We start from the raw sequence: 23,089 nt of genomic DNA, 5'->3' as shown, positions 1-23,089 counted from the left end.
TGCACCAGCTATTTTGCTGGCGCAGAGTTGAAAGACTCTGTGTCAGGCTTTCGGGCTCGACATGGCATTCAAGATCTGGCAGAACAGAGCTGTCAGTCCAACCCCTCCTACCCCACCTACCTGCCCCGTTCTGCCCACTTCTTGCTTCTCAGAGTGGCTACTACTTACCACTGGCTGGCACTGCCCCTGGGCCAGAGGCCCCTCCTCTCTGGATGCCACAGATGTGCCTTACAGCACGTTTGTGATATCCAGCACTGGCGGTATGCTCATACTGTTGGCCCTAAGGAGCTCAGGATTGGGCTCTTAATCACAAACTCCAGGGGTGAGTTGCAATAGTTTAAAACAAACATTAAAAAATGGAAATAAAGAAGCTCTTGGATACACAGTATACTAGAACATTAGCCTATTTATGTTTACACAGAAGTAAGTTCCACTGTGGTCAACAGGACTTATTCCTAATTTACATAGGATTATGTAAATTAGGTTAATTTACATAGGATTTTAGCAGTAATGTAACATGATGACTCTGAGGCAAGGCTTTGGAAAACTATGGACTAGATCAGTGCTACTCAAAGTAGTGGTCTATGGACTAATGTCAGTTCGCAAATTATTGGCTGCTGATCCTTGGCAAATTTCCAGGAAAGAACAAAACAATATCTTGTACTTTTGTCTGGTTACGGACCAGAGCATAGATGAAAGTAAAAAAGGGAAGAATGTCAAAGCATAGCTTTATTTAGCTTGCAAATTTATTTTGGCCAGCGAAAACGTAAATAACTAACTATATATAACACATGTGAACACGTGAGAAAGCTCAATAAACGGAAATTTAAAAAAAATAAACATAAGAACGTTGATGACCATCATGGAAGGTTGGCTGAAATTGAAAGAGGAAAGCACGGTACTGCTGTAGTAATAATATGGCACAGATATGATATCGGTTCCTGGCACATTAGACAAAAAAATCTGCCAGTCTGCCACATCAGATAGTTTGAGAAGCGCTGGCCTAGATGTTAGTATATATGCCACAGGCAAATTTCTCAGCTGGCCTCCTGATGAGCCTGATGGATCTTCTCCACTAAGGTCCTTTGAAAAAAAGTTCCAAAGGCAGCACCTGAGCCCTCATGCTGATGGTATCACTTCACTGTTCTTGCTGCAGGAAATGTTTCAGAGCTCTACTCTTGCCACAGGAAGTAGTGATGGCATCATTACTAGTTACAAGTTACAAGTTGTTACAAGTTACAAGTCATGGAAGGTATGTGCAAGGTAGAGGTAGGCTGCCTCTGATTGCCAGATGCAGGAGAGGGCATCAGGATGCAGGTTAATGAAGATAATAATACTACTATTTATATACTGCCTTTCTGGCCATTCAATTGCTCATTTGACTTTATTCAAGGCAGTTTACATGGACAGTCTTTCTCTAAATCCTCGAGGGTTGTTTTTTTTTACTATAAACAAAGAAGTTCTATCTTTCAAGAACACACTACTTTCCAGGTGAATCTTTTTCTCTCTGGTCTTCGTTCTGGCCATGTTGCCTCCCACACTGAGAAACAGCTACAGCCGGCTTCTTGTCTCCCTCTCAAGAAAGCTCAGCTCAGCTTGTCAGTTTCCAAGTCTTACAGCTTCTGGTATTCTTGAATAGGCGACCTTCAGATTGACCCCGAATGAACACACACACACACACACACGCACACACACGATTCTTTGGATTTTGGAGAGGCAATCAAACAGGCGACAGGAGAATTCAAAGAACTTCTTAACGTTTACTGTTTGCAAACGGGACCTCCACACACTTGGAGGACCCAGAAGGATTGCAATCATGCAGGTTTTATAGGGAAAAATAACATACAGGCAGACGCCCAAAACAACATTCGGCATGTTATCAGTACAGGATGTTGATCTGAGGATGGCAATTCAATACACATCAGCAGTTTGTTTACAGAGATATCCGTTAGAGGGGGTCTGGCACTCTGACTCATCCCTTTTACCCTAACCTTTTTATCCTCGTTTGTTGATTGCCCTTGTCTAGGACCTTTCTGTTCACCCTTGGAGGTGTAATATCACAGTTAACTGGTTCTCTGAGAGTGATAGCTTTTTGGTCAGGGAAGAGCCTTATGGGTGAACTGGGCATCTTGGGATATTTCCATATTGTGAGCTGGGCACATTGTTATCAAGATGTTGTCTTCAGGCTTAACAACGGCTCTATTCTCTAGACCGGGGGTGTCAAACACCCCGGATGCGGCCCCCAAAAGCAATTTATCCGGCCCCCATTATAATTTGGCTCTCCAAGTGTGATAATTGGGTTCTGTTATATCTTGAAATTATGAACAAGATTCACATATTTTCTCTTCTGCCATTTGCAGCTAATGAGTTCCTGTGCGAGATCAAAGTACTTATTTCTGGCCATCATCTGCTTGATGATGTCACTTTCTGCTTGATGATGTCACCTCCGGCCCTCAGCAGATGCCATGAATACTAACTTTGGCCCTCTGTATGAAATGAGTTGGACACTCCTGCTCTAGACCAGACCGTCTGCCCTCACTAGAACAATATTTCTCAACATTTGTCCCCCATTGTACCACTTCACATGGTCCGCCCACTGGCATTGCTAGGGGTGTGTGGGCCGCACTGGATGACGTGCCCTGGGGGGGTGACACGCTAACATCATGGCTTTAGGAGCTACCGCGTCATGCCATACACCTTTGGATGCGGAATGTCCAGTGGAACGCAATGCCAAAAACAGAATTGAAATAGCTCCTTTCCGTCAAGAGTTATGGCCAAAAAACCAGAAGGAAAAAATGAATGGATCCCTATGGAAAGTGAGCCGTATCGCGCGTTTACTCGTGAGTAGGCGCACTTGCCATAGTCCATTGGAAAGTGCAGGCTGAGAAGAATCCAACAACACCAGAATCGTCCTGATCCAATGAGTTCAGCCCGCCAAAACACAAGAAGGAGGTCCCTGTCTCCCTCCCAGTTGCAAGCCACGTGACTGCGTTTACTTGCGAGTAGGCGAACTTGCCTTAGTCTGTGGGAAAGGGCAGGCAGAGAGGACTCCAAGGAATGGTCCTGATCCAATGAATGCAGCCCCCCAAACACCTGAGAAGGAAGGAAGTCCCTCCTGCAGTCTATTGAGCTCTTTGGAAAGCAAACTCAGCCATTTACTGGTTGCATTTACTAACGAGTAGGTAGGCATGCCTTGCCTTTTGGTCAGGCTAGGCAAAGGGGAATGTGAGGCCACCAGAAGGGTCCCGATCCGATGGAACTGGAGCACAACAAATGCTCCAGAAGGCAGCCTCCACTCCCTCACTCAGAAGGACAAAGAAAAGAGGCTTCAACTGGTAAGGGGAAAGTTTTCTATTTTGCACTTGCAAAGCCAGGTGGGTCCTTATCTTGATATGCTTGAAATAGAAGAACTTTAAACTGGGCACTGAGAAGGGCTGGAAATCTCACTGATTCTTTTTTTTGGGGAGGGGGGGAGTTATTGCAGGCAGGCTACAGAGTAAGCTCCATTGACCAGGATGGGACTTACTTCAGAGTAGACATACATAGGATTGGGCTCACAGGTTGCAATCCCACCCACTTTCCTGAGAGTAAGCCCAGTTGACCACAATAGGACTTACTTCAGAGTAGATTCACTTGGTGGAACAGGACTGGCTCCCCCTTATTTAATTATTTATTTTATTTTAATTTAATTATTTATAATTATTTTAATTTGCTTGATGATGTCACTTCTGGCCATGACATCACTTCCAATAGGTCCTGGACAGATTGTCATTCTAAAAAGTGGGTCCCAGTGCTAAAAGTTTGAGAACTGCTGCAATAAGGTGTTAGTAAGTTGTCACGGGGTGTGTGTGTATAAAACTCTACAAGTTTTCAAAATCACTAAAATCAGAGTTTGGAGGAATAATCCCATCATGTTATATATCAATCAATGCGTAATTTCATGCATAATGCAATGAAACAAACCACATTGAAATATCTGTGTTCTATCAGAAGGTACAGTCAAAAACCAGTGGGGGCAGGTACATCATTGTACATCAGTGAAGTACATTAATGCAGGCCTCCCGCACCGGGTGATACGAATCCTAGTGACGCCACTGGGTCCGCCTATTTGAAATATCACTGGAAGTAACTGGTGATGATGTAATCGCCAGTTACTTCTGGTTTTGGAAGCCAGATGCAATGCGACAGCCACTAATAAGAGGTTCAGGGGGCTGACTGAAGAAGATGTCCAGTAGGAACGTGGGGTGGGTGGGGAGGCAGGTGAGGTAGAGCCTCCCCACCAGAGTCCTTCATAAAGCACTGCCTTATGAAGGCCTCTGGTGGGGAGGCTCTGCCTCACCTGCGTCCCCAATGTGCACTGCAGGCGGGTTGAGTGCTTGGGCTTCTCCCACAGCATCACTGCTTTAGGAAAGACTACACCCTGGAGTCCTGTGCGCACCACCAGACACCCCCTCGAGTACCACTGGCTGAGAAACACCACACCACCTCCCCAGTGCAGCCCTCCTCAGGCGTGGGGGTGCTACAGACTCCCTCAGTCTGAACCTCACAGATTCCAACGTAAGAACACCAGGCCGCCTTTGCCACGCCCACTGAAGGGTCTCCAACGCGCCCCCCCACCGTCCTCCTCAGGCGGGGCCGTCTCCGCAAACACCAGCCCCCTGTCCTATCCCCTCCCCTCCGGGGTCCTTCGGCGCGCGCCAGGATCTTCCCCTCGCCATTGTGCTCCGCTTTTAGGTAGCCTAAGCGCCTGAAAGGAAAAGTCAGGCGCTGGCGAAGGCGGACTCGTGAGGCGTCCTGCGGGACGGCCCCGAGACAGAGAGGACCCCTCCCTCCGGCGCGCGCGCCCTCCGCCTAGCCCGGCTCTGGCGCGTGCTGCCTCCTCCCTCAGCCCGTGTCTCGGTGCCGCGCAAGGGGGCTGGAGCGGCAGAGGCGGCCATTCACTCAGGAGCGAGCGTGCAGAGCTCCCAGGCCTTGCCTCAGCCCCCCCCCCCGGCTCGCGCGTTACTCCATTTCGTTGCCACGTGCGCGCGCGCACACATACACACACACGGTGAGGAGGGGGGAGAAGCAGGATTGGGAGGGTGGCGGTTAACGGTTGACCTGGGGGGAGAGAGGAGGAGCGCCGCAGGGAGGGCTCTGCTGATCACGTGGACACTTGAGCGCGCGCCGGGGTGAGGGAAGAGCTCCGCAGAGAGTGGGGAGGGCGCTCTGCAGATCACGTGGGCATCTCGAGCGCGCGCCGGGAGGAGGGAAGAGCTCAGAGGCGGGGGGCGCTCTGCCGTCACGTGGGCGAGTGAGCGCGCGCACCCTCGATCCCTCCCCCCGCGCTCTCGGCCGGCGGACCACACGGCTCAAGCAGGTTGCCTAGGACAGCTGGGCGCGCGCTGACAGGTGCGGGCGGGCGCGGGCGCGGGCGCGGGCGCGGGCGGGGAGGGCTGAAGGCATAAAAGGCGTTCCGCGCGCGCCGGCAGTGTGTCCCTCCTGGCGTCCCGTCGCTCGGCTGGCCTCCCCCCCTCCGCGTCCCGTAACGCGCGCTCTTGTCTCGCCTCTGCTTCCTCCTCAGCGAGCGATGCCCTCGGCTACCAGCAGCGCGATGGCGAGCAGCAGCGGCAGCAAGGCGGGCAGCGAGGCGGCGGCCGCTCCCCCTCAGGCACCCTCGGCGGGCACGGCGGTGGCGGCGGGCCCGGGCGGCAGCACGAGCGCGGTGCAGACCGAGGCCATGAAGCAGATCCTGGGCGTCATCGACAAAAAGCTGCGCAACCTGGAGAAGAAGAAGGTGCGGCCGCACCCGGGAATCCCCCTCCCCCTCCCCTCGCGAGCCCTCGCTGCCCCTCCCGGCCTTTGTCTCCGGGGCGGGGCGGCCCGTCCTGCCCCCCCTCCCGAGGCGCCCGTCCTGCCCCTGCACTGGCGGCCGCGAGCGTGCCCCGCACATGGAGCCGGCCAGGACCCAACATGGCGGCGCGAGAGCCTCTCGCTGGGGGCGGGGAGAGCCTCATTGTGTGAGCGGCGGCTGCACAAAGGCCCGGCGGGCGCCCGCCTGCAACGCGCAGCCTCCGTCCCGGCGCGCGCCTCCGCCTGTGGCCACGAGCCCTAGCTCCGCCTGGGACTTCCCTCTGCGCTGCACGCACGGGACGGGGCTTGGTCCTGCCCTGGAGTCGGTCCCGCTCGCTGTAGCGGGACTTCCTTCTGAAAAGTCATGCCTAGGATGGGGCTCTGCATAGGACTGGGTGCCCACGTGACTCCGACGTATAACCCAAGTGTGAGACTGGGGACCCCACTGTCACCCTGGCCGCCCTCCCCTTCTCATCGCTTCTGTCCTCTGCAGCCCCCAGCACTGTACCAAATATTCTTAATAGAGCAGAAAAAGTTACCCTGAAGCCTGGCACAAGTGAAAGCTATTTATTCACAGTTGCCAAGAACCTGAGCAGGACTGGGGCCAACTCTCCTGGCGCCTGAAGGGTTACACCAGAAGCCTCCTCCTTTACCTCTGTCTTCTACCTCTTTCATTTGGGTGAGGTGCCACCCCATAACTGAAGCTTCGCAAACCCATTGGGGTCCCGATCCCAAGGCTGAAGAACATGAGCTATTGGACAGAGTAACTGGTTTATGGTCTGTGTTCTCTGAGTACCCTTCTGTCATTTAGATTTATGTGATAGATATAAAGTTCATTCATACTCATGGGTGTTTAGTTATGTTTACTCCCATGTACAGTAGATATGCCTGGGATGGCAGGATTTGATTGAATAGTAGACTTGTAGTATATTTTTCATTTTGAATCTTGTATATACATTTTAAATTTCCTGTATTTGCCCCACTTGCACCTTTTCTATATACATCTACTACTTTTATAGGTTAGATTTTCTATGTAACTGGCGCTTCCATCATTAGAAGCTTTCTTCATAAATAGAAGGAAGAAGCTTCTGAATTATTTCCAAAATACACATTGTTATATAGGGTGCTGCCTTATACCAAATGTGACTATTGGTCCATCTAGTCCAGTATTGTCTGTGCTGATTTGGCAGCTACTCTTTAGGGTTTCTAATAGTTGTTTCCTAGTTCTATTAGGATGCTGAGGATTGTGCAAACAGCTTAACCACTTAGGCTGTCTTTAGGGAGTGATCATAACTCATTGGAAGACCATCTGCTTTTTGCATTTAGAAGATCCCAGCCTCAATCTCTGGCACCTCCAGGGAAGGCAAAGCAAAAATTCCTATCTGAAACCTTGAAGAGTCACTGTTGACAATTCTGAACTAGGTGGACCAAGATCCTGGCTCTGTATAAGGCAACTTTCTATGTACCATTATAAATATCAAAATTCACGTATCTTATTGATTTGTAAGCCATAGTAAAGCCTGTATTTTTTTCTTTTCTAAACTGGTAAAATAGTAAAGAGTATAGTCCTGTGTGTTTTAAATTTTTATATGTCACTTGTGTAATTTTATGTTTATAATGGGCTTAAAAAAATATAGTGGTATCTTATTATTGAACCTGCAGTACACTAGCAATCTGAAACTGCCCTTGTGCTATATCTGAGCAAAATACAGATTTATTCTATAGATTTCTTTTCAGTAGTAACTCTGTTGAATCTCCCAATCACGAGTGCAGACATGGTGTATGGAGTGAAGGGCTCTAAAAAAATTGGTCTTAAAATAAGTCCATGCCAGCACTGTCTATTATGCATGTGTGTCAGGTCACTGGTTCATGATCATTGTGTAAGTATTGGTACTGTATATAGTCTAGTGCAGCATTTCTCAAACTGCGGGTTGGGATCCACTTGGTAGGCCGTCCTTTCAGCAGTGCAACTTTTGCCAAGGCATCACTTTGTAGTTCAAATCTGAGAGATGCGCTGCAAAGTGATGCCTAGGCAGATATGGCACTGCTGAAAGGGTAGCCTGTATGATGATCTGGCTCTCCCAGCACCTTGACAACGCCTCCCTTTCTCACTGCTCTTGGTCTGTACCATTTCTCACCATCTGAAGCCTCCTTGTGTCTCTCCTTCCCCATACGTTGGTAGAAGCAGCGCTGCTGAAAGGGTGGTGTTGGGAGAGCCCAATTATCACGTGGGCCATCCTTTCAAGTAGTGACAACTTGGCAGAAGTGGTGCTGCTAAAAGTGTGACCTGAATGATAATTGGGCTCTCCCAGAGCTGTCTTTTCAGCAGTACCTCTTCTGCCAATGTGTTGCTTTGCTGCTCAACAGCTGATGGTAGTGCTGGGAGCTCCCAGTTGTGGGGTCAGATAGGGAGCTTCATCCTTTGTGTTTGATACCCCTGATTTAGGTCGTTACCTTCCTCAAAGCATATATGAGAAAGCAGAAAGGCTGTAGAGAATTCTGGCCAGAAATTTTGGGTTTCCGATTGAGTGAAAGCTTCCAGAGAGTGAGAGATGTTGTAGAGTTACTTCTTGTATTGTGCGTGCACGTGCGCTCTATGGGTTTTTATACCCATATAATACCACGTAACTTAGCATTGAAACTAGTTTTCCTATTCTGCTGAGCAGCTAGCTTTATTCTTTGTGTAAAAAATTGCAGTAACATAACCTTAAGTCTACTTTATTTTTTTTGGCTGAAAAGCATGGCTTTAAACAAAGAATTGTAGTAGCAGTTGGTTCTGCCTGAGCAGCAGTGTGTGGAAGAAAGTTGGCATTAGAAAACTTCCTTTCACCAACATTGTACTGTAATCCCCTTGAAAAACTCATCTAGAGGGCAACCTTGCCTTTGGAAGAGCTCATGCCTGGTCTTGGAGAATTCTCACTGTGTTCCAAATCTCAAGGAATAGCTCTTTTTTTTGGGGGGGGGGGAGAATGTTAGCGTGGGGAGAGGGAGGAAAGAAGCTTGTGCAGACTTCTCTTTGCACTTGATGGTAAGCCTATAACATGATGAAGTCTAAATTAACGCTCAGATAAATAAAATTCTATCTTTGTGCTTTTCTTAGTGAATAGCAGAGGTCAAAATAGCGGTAAGTGCTCATGAATTGCAAGGGGTTTGTATGCTTCCTCTCTGCTCTCCCCTCTGATTTTAACTATGGTGTATACTGTTAAGTCCGTTTGGGTACTGACCATAGTTAATGGTTACCAGGATTTCCTTTTTATTCAGAGTGGGTTTGAAGTGGGTTTGTGTTTTGTGGCATTGAAATAGAAATGAAATGACTGGATGGAATCCAAAGAGGTGTTTTGGCATATCTAGTAAATGTTTTTACTTTGTGACTTTGAGACACATATCTTGGCTCATATTGTAAGCTGCTTTTAAAACTTGGTAGTTTTTTTTACTATAGAAAGTATTGACAGTATCATAGGAATCTTCTGTAACATTATGTAAAAATATACTTGTGTGTTTATATAGTGTTCCCTCAGGAGCCATGGATTTGACCATCTGTGGATGCTGGGGGACAGCCTCTGGTACTCCCAGAAGCCACTTCCAGGTTGTGCAAGACGCTTAAAAAAATAAAGAGTTCACTTTAAAAAATTTTTTTAAATTAAAAAGTGTTCCTTACCTTAGTGCTACAAATTATGCCAGCTGCGGGGCAATCTCTGGTATTCCCAGAAGCCACTTCTGGGTTGCGCCAAGGCCTGTGATCCCTTCACTTGGCCCTGGTGTGCCTCAAAATGAATTGTAGTAGGTTTGGGAAACATTTCTGGGAGTGCCAGAGTCTGCCCTGAAAGTTGTCTGGTCTGCAGTGCTAAGGTGAGGGATGCTTAAAAAAAATTTTTTTAAACTTTTAAAAACATTTTTAATGCAGACCTTGGTAGCTGTGAGGGGTCTGGGAATGGATCCCCCTGTAGATACTGAAGATCTACTGTATGTACTTTCACAACCAATCTAAATTTTAAGGTCATATGCATGTTGGGAGCACATGCTGGTTCTTGAGATGCAAGAAAGGGGGCCTGGCTGCATAAGTGAGGGTGTAACATGACACAGCATCAACCCAGGCAAGGCTTCCCTCATCCGCTGCTGCCACTGCCATAGTGTAAGAACAGTCCCCTCCCTCTTTCCTCATGGGCTGTGGCATGCTCACATTAGCATTCATGGACAAGTGGCAGATATACCACACCAAGGAGGGAGGGGGTAGGAGAAGGAGAGCCTGGCTGTACAAGGGAAGGGGTATGTGCACACCATGAGACAGTTGGCAAGGCACTAGAACTGGTCCAATTGTCTGTGCCTCTTGATCAGGGGTGTCCAAAGTTTTTGGCAGGAGGGCCACATCATCTCTCTGACACTGTTTTGGGGGCGGGGGGAAAAATTAATCTACCTTTAAAATTTGAATAAATTTACATAAGTTTACATAAATGAATATATTAAAGATGTACTTGTATGAATGAATGAAGGTCTTGCAATAGCTCAAGGCCTATAAAAGCCCTTGCACAAAGCAAGGCTGACCTTTCCTTTACTGCTACTGCTACTACATCACAGACGTGAAACAGCAAGCAGTGGAGGGAGCCCTCATCCCACAGCTCACACGAGAGGTCAGACAGTTGAATCGGGTCAGTGCGGGCTCCAGTAAGTCTCCGGAGGGCCAGAGGTCGCAAGTGGCCCCAGGGTCGGGGTTTGGGCACCCCTGCTCTTGGTCAAAAACTGTCCTTTCCCCCTCTCCTATTTTCTCCAGTGAGTTTCTGGCAGTGGTTTGTAAACAGAAATTTCATGTAATTGAAATTTCTCTACACTGAATTTAAAGGTATGAATTTGTACACCTTGTTATAATGGAAAATTATAAAGTGATAGTTTGTGTAATGGGGATAAGGATAACTATACTTAGTATCTCTGTATATGAATGAAAGCTACCAGATTGACTTGTAAAGTGATTGTACAAATATTTCTAAAATACAAAAATATTTGTATTGCATTTAATGTATTTTTAGCTCCCTTGGGAACTTTTAACCAGAAGGGTTGCAGATATCTTAGTGAATAATTTACATAGAACAGTAGAAAAGTTGAATCAGGTTCAATAGGATTTCGTATGCATTTATTCACTCCCAGTTCTGTATTCTGTAAGCTGATTCCTGTGCACAGAATTTCAGAATACTTTCATTTTGGAAATACTTTCTTTGAAGTTTTTTCAAAATCATCTCCCAGCTGTGTGGGAGCTGCTTTTCAATTATGTTTTCTTGTGTGCCTGGGGGCTGTAGCATGGATGGGGTTGACCATATATAGATCATTCCCAGAAGATTCTGTAGGAACAGCCCATGGCCTTGCATCATTCACACTCAACCCCCAATTACATTACTAATGGAAAAGTAGCTTCACATTGTTTTAGGCTGTGTCTGAATTGTAGCAGAGAACAGAGAATTTAAAAGGAAAAAATTTGTTTGTTCCATATCACTGCAGCAGAGAGAGATCACTTGACCTCTCTCACTTATTTCACACCTCTAGTTAAAGAGTTTCTAACACTTTAAGCCAGGTGAATGCTTTGCAGTTTTCCATTTTTCTGAACAGTGTTAATGCGTAATGTAGCCTGAACTGTTTAGAAAGAACACCAGGAAATTAAAATATTTAATGTGATATTCTGCTTTTAGGTACATTCACTTTTGGCAGCAATATAGAGGGCAAGTCTTCCTTCAACCTAATAAAAATCTGGATGTTTTTGTGATAAGCCTGAAATATGAGAAATTTCTTCATAGTATAAGTAATAAATTAATATACCACTTTTGGCTTTTGTACAGGTTGAGTCTACTTAACTGTGAATTTTGTACCCTTGGTTTTTGCTCGGGGTCCCCTGTACCAACGTTGAGCCAGATTCAACCTGACTTGAAGCCTCCAGTTGCCTTCCTAGACACTTCTGAGGTCCAGGGAGTTCTCTGTGGGCTTCAAAAAGCCTTCTGAGGCCTATGGGAGAAGGTCACTTCCAGTTTTATATCAAAGGCTCTCAGAGCCCTAGGCCTTTCCAGAGGCTTTCTGATGCCCACAGAAGCTTCCATGGGCCTCAGAAGAGTCTCCCAAAGTGACTGAAGCACAGCTCTGGTCGCCTTTGGAGACTTTAAGGCATGCATAACTGTGGATTCTTTATCCATTTTTTTGTATCAGCAGGGAACCAGAAAAGGATCTCCACGGATACCAAGACACCAGCTGTACATATATTTAATGTGATGCAAGACAGGTTAAAAATTGTAGTTAGTGATGAGGATACAGTGGAGAATACTCCCAAAGTAATCATAAATATGCATAAGGCATGGCTCCTTGTGTCAGTACAGTGATGGTGTGTCTATGACACGTGTCAAAGGTGACACACCACCACATTTTGGGTGACACAGTCAACAACTATTCTTCCTATTCGAGTTACCAAAAAAAGTGAACCAACAATAATAATAAAAAATATGTGACCCTACACCCAGGGCTGGACTGGACCCAACATCGCCAATTGCACGAAATTGGACCCAGTCTTGAAGCCCCGCACTAGAATTGTGGCATGATATAATCAGCAAGTCACTGGCTGGCATTTCCAGCACTTGACTTGTCTGCCCTGGAAGCTGTTAAAGTCAAGGGTAAGTTTGATGGTCTCCTCATTTCCTTCCCTTCACTTTTGTGTCCTCCTACCCTCTCCTGCACATGTGCTTGCAGATGCCTCTACTGCCAACCCACCAGAGGCTTCTCACCTCTCCCCCATGCTCACTTCTGCCAAGCACAGAGAAGCAGCATGGAGGAGGAAGGCAAGCAGTACACGATGGTCAGGTAAAGAAAGGGAAAGGGAGGTGCCTCTGTTCCCTTCTCCCTCCTTAGTCACGGGGTGGGGGGGAAGGCTGCCTGTCTGTCTCCCTACTTATGGGAGCTCTGTGCATAGCCTCTCTTCCCCCGAGCTTCTGTTTGAAGTAAACAGAAGCAGCACATGCTTCTCAGTGCCCGTTACTCCTATCCATAAAGAATGGTTTCTCTTCTGTTTGGGTAGTGAGTGAGTGAGTGAGTGAGTGAGTGAGTGAGTGAGTGAGTGAGTGAGTGAGTGACACATCAGCAGAGTCAAATTAGGCATTTTCCAAATTTTTGAGAGCTAAGCCCAAAAGATTCGCCATCACTGCATCAATAGCCTATTGTGAAATACCTTGAATTTTTCTGATTTTAGAGTTGATATCTTAAGCACTTTTTAAAGAGGAAAAAATGATACTCTTGCAACAAAATTATATGTGTATGTTTTTTTTATGCCTCTTCAGTTTTTTGTTTTGAAACCAGAATATTGCACACTGGTCCTAAACATTTCCCAGTGTATTAATTTTCTAAGTACATATTTAAAGAGACTGATTAGCCTAGAATCATTGGGAATGGGAAATTTTACAGTCTTGGAAATAGCTTTTGTTGATAGGATGCTTCAATGGAAACATATTTTATGGTTCATGAAAACATTCTAGTTTTAATTTTTTACAGAGATCTGTCAACATCAGTTAACAATCAAATAGAAATGTTGATATCATTAAGGAATAATTTAAGATTGGAAGAAATTATGTGCCCCTGAACTTCAAGTTTTATTTGAGTCACCTATTAGTAGTTGTAGTTCAACAATGTCTCCGATAATTTGGCAGAGCTAGAATATACAGTAGGCTGTTGTTATCCATGGGGTTTTTGGAAACCCTTGCAGATAAAAAAATTCCACAGATGCTGACGTATAGCACCTAATGCTGCAATGACTTATCTGGGGGCCATGCCAGGCCCACAGTCCACTCCATGGGCCATCCCACTTCCTCAGTAGGCTTCCAGGATGCAACCAGAAGCCACTTCTGGCTCATGCTGTGACTTCCAATCGCATCCTGGAGGTGTTCTGAGACATGGGGAAAGCCCATGGAGTGGGTTGAGGGTTTCCCCATGCCTCTGAGAACACCTCCTGGATATGGCCAGAAGTCATAGTACGAACCGGAAGTGTGGCCCTCTTGAGGTGGGCAGAGGCATATGTGAATGGTGGAATTCGTGGGTTCTGAGCTCATGGATATTGAGGGCTCATGGTATTTTTAATAGGGAAGAGTGGTGGCTCATGGAATATAAGTTAGTAATGTAGGCTTAAAGATCTGTGACTATTTTAGTGCAAACACTAAAATCAGTATTGTGTTGTTGCTGCCGCTGCTGCAGTAGAGCATTGTTTTTATGGCTTGGGAAGAACTTTACTGGGCACTAATAAGGCTTCATTTGAGTTGTTACATTCAGGACATTTCTGGAAGAAAGATTAATATGCTAGAAAGAGGTCAAATCTAATAAATCTAACAAAAGTATAAGAAAAGATTGCAGAAACATGATGTTGCTAATCTTTAGGGAAAAAATGAATTATAGCTAGACCTGTTAACAGTTTATTAGTTAAAATGGGGAGTCAGCAGACTATGCCCTGGGGTCCACATCTGGACTGCCACAAGATTTTATCTGACCTGCAGCAACTGTTTTTTTTGTCAGGGCTTTTGCTAATGTTTGATATTTCTGCTCATTATATATCATTTAAGCTTGACATTGTTTCTTTGCAATTGCCAGTTTCTCTCTTGTTCTGAATGATATCATGATGATCCAAGTAAAACTTATTCATTCATTTTAATATTCTTTTTTTTTTTTTTGGATCTTGAAAATGTGTACAATTTATGGCCCTTGTACTGAAAAGTTTGGAAACCCCTGTTTTAAAACAAAAGGGTTTACATATTACACCCCCTATATCAGCAATGTAATATTTAAACTTTTGTTTTAATTAACAAAGTGTTAACAGGTTTAGCTGTCATTCAATCCATTTCCTGCAATTCAGTTCTTACATCCCTTACATCAGTGGTTCCCAAACTTGCCAGTGCAGTGACCCACCTTATCTTCTGCAGTGGATTGCAATGCTGCTGGCTGGAATGACTTATCAGGAGCTTCTGGAGGCCTCTTTGTCCTGGGCTGGAGACCCACTCTGTTGGCCTCAGAATGGTCTGCAGAAGTGTCTGGATGCTATTTCCTGTTTTCGAAGGCAAGTTCCAGTTGACTGGGAATAGCTTCCAGACCTTTCTAAAGGCCATTTTGAGGTCTGCAGAGGCCGATAGAGTGTCTGACCTGGTGCAACCTGGAAAAGGCCCCTGGAAAGTCATTCCAGCCAGCAGCATTGCTGAGTCAGGACCCCAACTTCCGCAATGACTCTGATTTGGAGCCAAACAGTCCCAGGAGGCCCAGCTCACAACTCACCGCACATGGGCTCAACTCACGCTTTTGGAAACCCTTCCCTACGTGGATGCTACAAACAAGAGCTTCCATATGGCAGCATATTACAGAGAAGGTACAGAGTTTAGAAATCTCTTGTAGCAGCAATTCTTGTATATAGATCTTCATGCCACTGTTTCTTTTTCTAGGCAGCATGTGATACTGCTGAGGGGAAACTGCATTTGATTGAGGCATTACATATGAGAGACTTAAACAATTTATGCCCTCTGTGTGAAGGATTAGTGTATGAAATCACAAAGATAGCAAGTAGGAGCAACAGCTTTGCTATTTAAGAGCAGTTCAGCAGTGAGATATACTACCTGTCCAGAGAGTATGAATCCTTTCATTGGGAACTTTTTTTGGAAAAGTGTCAACTAAGAGTAGTTTAGGGTAATACTGTTTTGGAATTTAGTGTATCAAGGGTGCATATAATATCTCCCATAATATGGGGGATGCTTTATTAGAAAGCTGAGCACATTGTGTGTAACAGTGCTGTAAATGTTGTCAGAGATATGGCAGGAAACAGGCAGCGACTGACTCTGAGCTTCCCAAAATGCACTGCTACCGTTAGTTATTATAGCTGTGAATTGCATTAGGGCAAGAGTGTTGTAACAAATCAACCCAAAAGGAAGCAGCACTGTGGGCATCTTGGTACTTCGGATCTCTTTAACAGATGTAGCTAATGATAAAGCTGCATGTTATGAGGAATCTGTGAGATTCCCATGTTTCTCTTGTAATTTGTGGGCAGGAACAAATCAGCAGGTGCTGAAGGTACTTAGCCTTTCTGCCATCATTTCTCCTCAGGAAATGCAACACCCATGCTGGAGGCTTCTCTTCCCACTGACTTTCCCATCAGCAATCAAGCATTAACACTTGGGAAAAGCCCAGGTTATAGTGGGAAATTACTAGGTACATTTTCAAGGGGCAATTACATAGTAAACTCAGTGGAAGATCCCTCATCAATACTCTCCTAAAGATGCCACCTTGATGCCCTGCATTTATGAAACCTTAAAATGTTTACTAAATGTGTGGCATTGTGTGTGTGTGTGTGTTTGAGGTCATGTTGAATAATAATATAAAAAACTGTAAATGGCTACTACCATGAAATGAGATTCTACTCTTTCTGTTGAACCGGTAATTTTAAGAAGGCTGTAAATTGTACGTGTTCTTGTTTACAACAGGATCTGCTTTTACAACATAATTCTGAATGGGGACTGTAGTTGCAGTTAGTTATGCAGCGTAACACTATGGTAGGGGTGAGCAGACTGTAGTAGAATATGTATATAGCATAGTCGCCTATATCTGTTAAACTTGCTTGAAGTAAATATGCATTCTTACAGACATTTTTCTTGTTTCCAGGGCAAACTTGATGATTATCAGGATCGAATGAACAAAGGAGAACGCCTTAACCAAGATCAGCTGGTAAATGTTTTGTCTAATGCCTGTTGAAAGTATATAAATTCATTTTGCACTCTATTCTCCCATGCTCTGTTGTTCTGCAGTATCCTAGAAATGGAACCTTTGATAACCATGCTTCTCTATTATTTTAGGTAGGGTTGCATTGCAAGTGGATGTTTGCATAATTTTCATTTTACACAGAGGAACGCAGAGACCATTTCCTGTAAATAATTAGGAAAAAGAAGCAATGTTTATTATCACTTCTAGTGTACTACCATTGGAAAGGGTGGAGTTGACTAAATGATAAGGATCCTAAAGGCCCATCCTAACTGTTGTTACATTGTAGGTATAGGAATATAGGGCAAATAATCCAGTATTCTATTATTTTTGGGTTGCTACTAAAACTGGATTTATGATGCTATGTGGTTGCAATTATGTGTCAGGTGAAGAGAGTATGTGAATGGTATTTTATGGTTGGCCACTAACACTTTGGGTGGAAGCTATAGGAAACTGTTTGAGTGCTGCTAGGGGAGGAAAAAGAAGCTTGCATTGTCTCAAACTGGCATCATTACTGAAACTACAGAGGGTGTGGTGTTGGTTTTGGAAATGATTGAAGATTAAGTTTGTCAGTTTTGACACTTTTTGTACAAACTGATCCTTGCTTTGCTTAATCTGTAGAAAGCTAAAATTTATTGTCAATACTAACGTTTAATATCTTATTCCTGTGCGGATTAGTCTCTAATTCAGTTTCTCAGATTTTGAAAATATAAAATTAATTTTCCTTCCTCGCTCAGGATGCTGTGTCCAAGTACCAAGAAGTTAGTAATAACCTGGAATTTGCTAAGGAACTGCAGAGGAGTTTTATGGCTCTGAGCCAAGATGTAAGTAGAAAGCACATGAGTCTGTGACTGATACCCCAAAATTAAGGTTTTGGTTTGACACAAATGCTAAAGATGCTTCCATAGACTGCATTTATTGCTTTTGGTCCATGTATATGGTTTGTGGAAATTGTATACAATGTGCAGGACAGTTAGTCAGAAAGTAAACCTAACACTTTAAGCATGAGCTAAGCAGAAGTATCTGAAGAGACAGTAGCTTGGTAGTTGTTGCAGAAAACCATGGTTATTGTGAACTGAAAAGCAGAATCTTTGCATGAGGAGCAAGCATATGAGCTAATAGCGCTCCCAGTGGTCGAAACATGGTTTGGTTATGACATCTCAACTCAAGCATAATCTCTGCAGATATTTCTTCTTAAGCCCCTGCTTAAATTATTGGCAGGGCACTGTGATCTTTGATACTTAGTGAGCATGAATTTTCCATAAATTATGTGAGTCAAGATTGTCTTTTTATGACATTTCACAAGTTCATTAGCATAAGGTGTCTGTTACTCCAGTGTGGGACTCTACTGACAGAAACCAGTGGTATTATTTTGAAGATCTGCCGTTGTAGATGTTAGGATAATCTGAATTCTCCTCCATGCACCATCTTATTGTTCTCTGGTGGGCTCTTCATGGTGGGGTTAGTGAGCTGAAGGTGGGTAGCTCCTCATCCCAGATAGGCAGGTCAGGAGAAAGCTTCCTGTGGTGAGGCACCCCCCCTGGCTTCCCAAAGTGACTTTGGCTGGCAGAAAAGCAGGTCTGGTTTTTTACTGCTCTGGGAACTTCTCTGCCCGTGCCTCCTTTCACCCTTCTGGGTGTCCTTGGTGGGCCTTTTTCAGCTCCTTTCTTTTGAAGCACCTGCTCCTCATCTCTACCCCCCCCCCCTTTAACTGTTGAACAATTGTTCCTGGACAAATTGTTTTGTTCAAACTGGGACTGAGATTGAACTACCCCGGTCTCCAAATCAGAACATGAAATAGAATATCCATTTCTCTTAGCCAGTTGGATCTTTTAAAGAAGTTAGTGTAATTTGACTTCTGCTTTTGAAGGGGTACTGAATAAGAGTCTGAACAAGAACCAGACCACTTATTTACTTTGTAATGGTGAAATATTTTTTTGTTGTAACAAGTTCATTTTTTTCACTTGCATAGCTGTGCTGAGAGTGGATGGGGGCAGGGAACCATGACTTAAGATTGATGTTTGGCATATATTGGCAGTATTTGGCAGTAACATAACTACTATTATGACTGATACTTGTCAGCAGTGTAGCTACTGTTCTGAAGTGTGTGTGCCAGATTTATATAGTAGTTGTACTGGAGCAAAGCATTAAGAACTGTGATGTAGGAGCTGAGAAGTGTATGTGGAGTTGAATGAATAAGAGCTTCTCTGCTCTCTTCTGAGTAGTAGAATGCTCCATGAGCAGGGGATACTTCTACTCACTCAAGAAAGCATCTTCCAGTTTCCATGAGTTGCCTCCTGCACATACACTCCCTATGCCACATACCATTTCTGAGGGTCTCAAAAACAAGAATGGTTTTTGGAAACGGGGACCTGCAGTTGGAATGAGAAAGCGAGAATGCCCTTTTGCTTGAGTAGAACTCAATTTGTGCTTCTTTAGATGCTACCCATATGTGCAATGGGAAATGTAACTACTTGTGGAATATTAAATACCTTTCATATGTAGAATGGAAAAAGTTAAATCAGAGGATATAAAATAATGGCAGGGTGATACTGTGATGAAACATGCAATGTTGAGAGGTCTCGGAGATCAAGGAAAGTAATATTGCAGAGTGGTTTAAAGAATGAGTGGGGGAGAAAAAATGGGTGATGTGAGAGAATGGGGAAAGCAGAGAACACTATGGTCATAGGTAAATTACAGTGCTTTGTGACTCAGATACAAAAATAAAGTTAAAAGAATTTATGAAACTTCAGCTCTTGATATTTGACCCCTTTATAAAATATATAAATCAGATTGGATTGTTCTTCCTTCTACTGGGTTTCTTATACATCTGTAAGTTCAAAGCATTAACAATTTAAACTGAATTCACAATTGATAACCCCGTTTACCTTTTTACTAGATTCAAAAAACAATAAAGAAGACAGCTCGACGAGAACAACTAATGAGAGAAGAAGCTGAACAAAAACATTTAAAAACAGTACTTGAATTGCAATATATTTTGGACAAGTTGGGTGATGATGAAGTGCGGAGTGACCTAAAGCAAGGAACAAACGGAGTGCCTGTATTAACAGAAGCAGAACTGTCAACGCTAGATGAATTTTACAAGCTAGTTGAACCAGAAAGGGACATGAATGTGAGGTATAATACATTATACTAGCAAAATAATTCTGATAAGGCTGATGAAGCAGTCAGTTTTAGTGATTTTGTACGAAACAGTGTTGAGATTTTATGCTTCTGTTAATATTTTTGTTGAAGGTTGAGTGAACAGTACGAACAGGCATCCATTCATCTGTGGGACTTATTGGAAGGGAAAGAAAAACCTGTATGTGGAACAACTTGTAAGTATGTTTTCTTTTCCCTCTCACATAACACCAGAACCAGGCGACATCCACAAAAGTTGGGAAAGTTAGGACAGAAAGAAGAAAATATTTCTTTACCCAGCGTGTAATTAGTTTGTGGAACTCTTTGCTACAGGAAGTAGTGATGGCATCTTGCCTGGGTGCCTTTAAGAGGATACTGGACAAATTTCTGGAGGAAAAGTTCATTATGGGTTGCAAGTCATAGTAGGTATGTGCAAGCTCTTGGTTTTAGAGACAGGTTGCCTCTGATTGCCAGATGCAGGGGAGGGCACCAGGACACAAGTTGTGTCGGTTGTCTTGTGTGCTCCCTGGAGCATTTGGTGGGCCACTGTGAAATACAGGGACTAGATGGGCCTTTGGCCTGATCCAGCGGAGCTCTTTTTATGTTCTTATGTATGTTTACTTAATAATAAAGTAGTATCACAAATACTAACCTGTTAGAACATTCAAGCTGATTCTTTTATGTACTAACACTGGGAACAGTAGTTGTGTACTAGCTGAATAGCTGACAAAATGGTAACTTACAGCATACTGTACTAATGCAACCTTACTCAGCACTTAGTAGAAGCCATTGGGCAGTTTCTGCTTGTTCATCAGTTTTGTGTTGCTGATAATGCTTAGCAACATTTGCTTTCCAGAATCGGGATTAGCAGAAGAGCTTTTTAACTAAGTGTTACTCCATACTGGAAAGTAATAGCTGTTTCACATGTTTTCCATGAAGGTGAATAGTATTTAATAGGTGGAACAAAATAGTATAGAAATAAGTCTAAAAAATTTGGATGGAGCACCAAAGTTGGCGGTTGGAATTTTTCATGTACAACCTACAGATGCTGAACTAACCTTATGTGATCAGCAAGGTCCTGTTTCATACAGGTTTATAAAATCCAGGGTGTTTTAATGAATTCTTCACAATAAATTAGTAAGGTTTAAAAATTAAACCAGAAGTAGTGCATTAGTATTTATCATTAAACTCCTAAATTTTGGATTTTTTTTCTTAAGCGGAAGTGTGTTTTGTGTGGTAGTGTTCTTGGTGATAGTCATCTGATTTGAGTTTCAAAATGGTTTCTGATGTTAGTTTTGGTGATTTCCCAGAATGTTCCTTAGACATTGACGTGTGCAGACTGTGTCCAGTATGTATGGGTTTAAACAAAACTTTGAATAGGTTAATGACTCTGTTTTCGCACCTTGTTTCATAAGAATGCAGGAATTCCCATGTGCAGATAAAGGATCCATGTAGCTTAAAATGTGGGTTTTTGACAGTAGCTAACTAGTTGCTTGGGAACTTCCCAGGTAGGATGTGATGACACCTTTTATTGAGTCATTAAATGGTAGCCATAGTGATAATTGGAGGTATCGTGTCTATGTAGAAGAGTCTTTCTTGGTTGTAATTATTTCTTTTTGTCGATATAGCTACCTTTCATATGTACATCTAACCTCAAAAATCTTTTTGTGCTGCTGACTATTGTATAGCATTGATTTAAGGTTTCATTTGCATTCGGATGTATTTCTGTTGAGATGTCAAACTTGTCCAAAGTTTCCTTGTGAAAAACTGATAGTATTTTGACGGAATGCAGGTTTGTAAGTACTTCTGCATTGCAGTGTCTGTCTTCATCTTGTGTATTAGGTTGCTTTTGACTTGGTGGTGGTTCTGTTCATTGTTGCAAAAGTGTTGCTAGAAGCTTGGAGTGGTACAGGAATGCATACCATATCCGTCCTGTTGTAGCTCAGGGAAGTTGGCACTGAAGAGATTGGAGTATAAATTTGTTTTCCCTACTCCTGGGATATACACAATGGGTTTCTAGTATACCAAGGCAATTCTCAGGTGCCCCAGGTTGTTCAAAGAAAACTTAGGAGAGCTATCACAGTTCATAAGATGCAATTGGCAAAATCTACCTTTTGTGGCTACTTGGATGAATGGCATCAAGATTTCTTATGTACTACTAATCTTAGGTATTTGGTGACTTCATTCATAGTTCTTAATTCGCCAATGTCTAGCCTAGGTTTTGAGTGGCCTATAAAAATGGACCACTTTCCATAAGTTGGTCAGATTGACAAGCAACCTAATCCACCACAAATTCTCCTGTACTGATGCAGCGGCACTGGCATGGCTCACAGAAAAACCTGAGGGGGAATTTAGCAGGCCTCTTCTACATGAGGGGACATTCATCCTGTTTCCCCAAGGTAAGCCTCAACCTGCCACAATGGAACTATGTGGACCTATGCCAGCTAGATTGACATTTGACATTGATCCGTGTCAGTGGATCAATCCAGGAAGTGGAATAGGATATGGCACAGCCTGGTGCTGTTGATCCTGCCCCCTTCCTGGGCACAATCCGCCTGCCCCTGTCGCCTCCCCCCCACCCTGTTCTGCTACCTCTCCTGCACTGTCCAGTGGGAACTTACTAAGTCCTGTGAATGCGGCTCCTTCTACTGGTGTTTGCGGACTGGCACTGGCCTTCCTGCCAGTGCACTGAACTGTTACGCTGTTGCAGAGTACTTTACAGCACTTTTGTGACAGCTTGTGCTAGCATAGTATGCACTCTGCCGGTGCAGGGGCTAGGTAGGATTGTCTATGGAGAGTCCTTATCTGGATATTTGAAAAGTTAGTTGAGATCATCTGGAAAGGGTGCACTGCAGAATTTACAGCACCTCCTCTTTATCAGAAATTTTTAAGTTCTGTCCTAAGGAGAGCAGGACAGATGGGTTAAATGAACTTTTCTTATTCTTGCCTATATGCTGCACTGTTTTAAGAAATCTATTAATCCTTTTCCATTATGTATAGATATAAATACGATGCTTCAGATGCACCCCCTCTTTCTCAAAAAAAACCCTTTTCAAAGGATTTACAAACATTTATAATTGGTCAAGTATTGTGGGACTATATGAAGCCTCAGCTTAGTCCTGGTTATGTTCAGTTCTTCTGTTTAAGCCTGTGCCTCTTCTATCAAGAAGTAAGATGGTCTTACTACTTGTTTCCGTTTACAGACCTTTGTCATAAGGAAGCAATTCCATGTCACCTATTTGCATTCTTTTAACAGGAGCACAGAAATTGAAGTGGTAGCAACCTACAGTTGCTATATGTATGCAGTGCTATATGTATGCAGCTTTGGTTTCAGACAGATGACACCCTATAATAGTTCAGAAAAGTTTTCTCT

At 43.9% G+C, this 23,089-nt stretch overlaps 1 protein-coding gene across 5 annotated transcripts in view; it reads left to right on the top strand.

Moving 5' to 3' along the window:
* Positions 1–4,886: 4,886 nt before the first annotated feature.
* The window catches only part of CAPRIN1 (cell cycle associated protein 1), a 35,219-nt gene continuing 17,016 nt past the window's right edge, over positions 4,887–23,089 (top strand). For 2 of the 5 annotated variants that reach the window (XM_066636221.1, XM_066636196.1), the window contains exons 1-6: positions 5,255–5,391; positions 5,564–5,776; positions 16,480–16,542; positions 17,313–17,399; positions 19,475–19,713; positions 19,831–19,913. In XM_066636221.1, coding sequence (XP_066492318.1) covers positions 5,570–5,776; positions 16,480–16,542; positions 17,313–17,399; positions 19,475–19,713; positions 19,831–19,913 — 679 coding nt within the window. In that variant the 5' untranslated portion in view covers positions 5,255–5,391; positions 5,564–5,569. Of the gene's footprint in view, positions 5,051–5,253; positions 5,392–5,563; positions 5,777–16,479; positions 16,543–17,312; positions 17,400–19,474; positions 19,714–19,830; positions 19,914–23,089 lie in introns of those variants that run through there. The other 3 variants (XM_066636204.1, XM_066636229.1, XM_066636213.1) reach the window with 3 other exon arrangements.

Source organism: Tiliqua scincoides, chromosome 1 (genome assembly GCF_035046505.1).
Source record: "Tiliqua scincoides isolate rTilSci1 chromosome 1, rTilSci1.hap2, whole genome shotgun sequence".
Classification (NCBI taxonomy): domain Eukaryota; kingdom Metazoa; phylum Chordata; class Lepidosauria; order Squamata; family Scincidae; genus Tiliqua; species Tiliqua scincoides.
The sequence above is the reverse complement of the archived record's forward strand: the minus strand, read 5'-3'. Positions and strand labels throughout refer to the sequence as shown.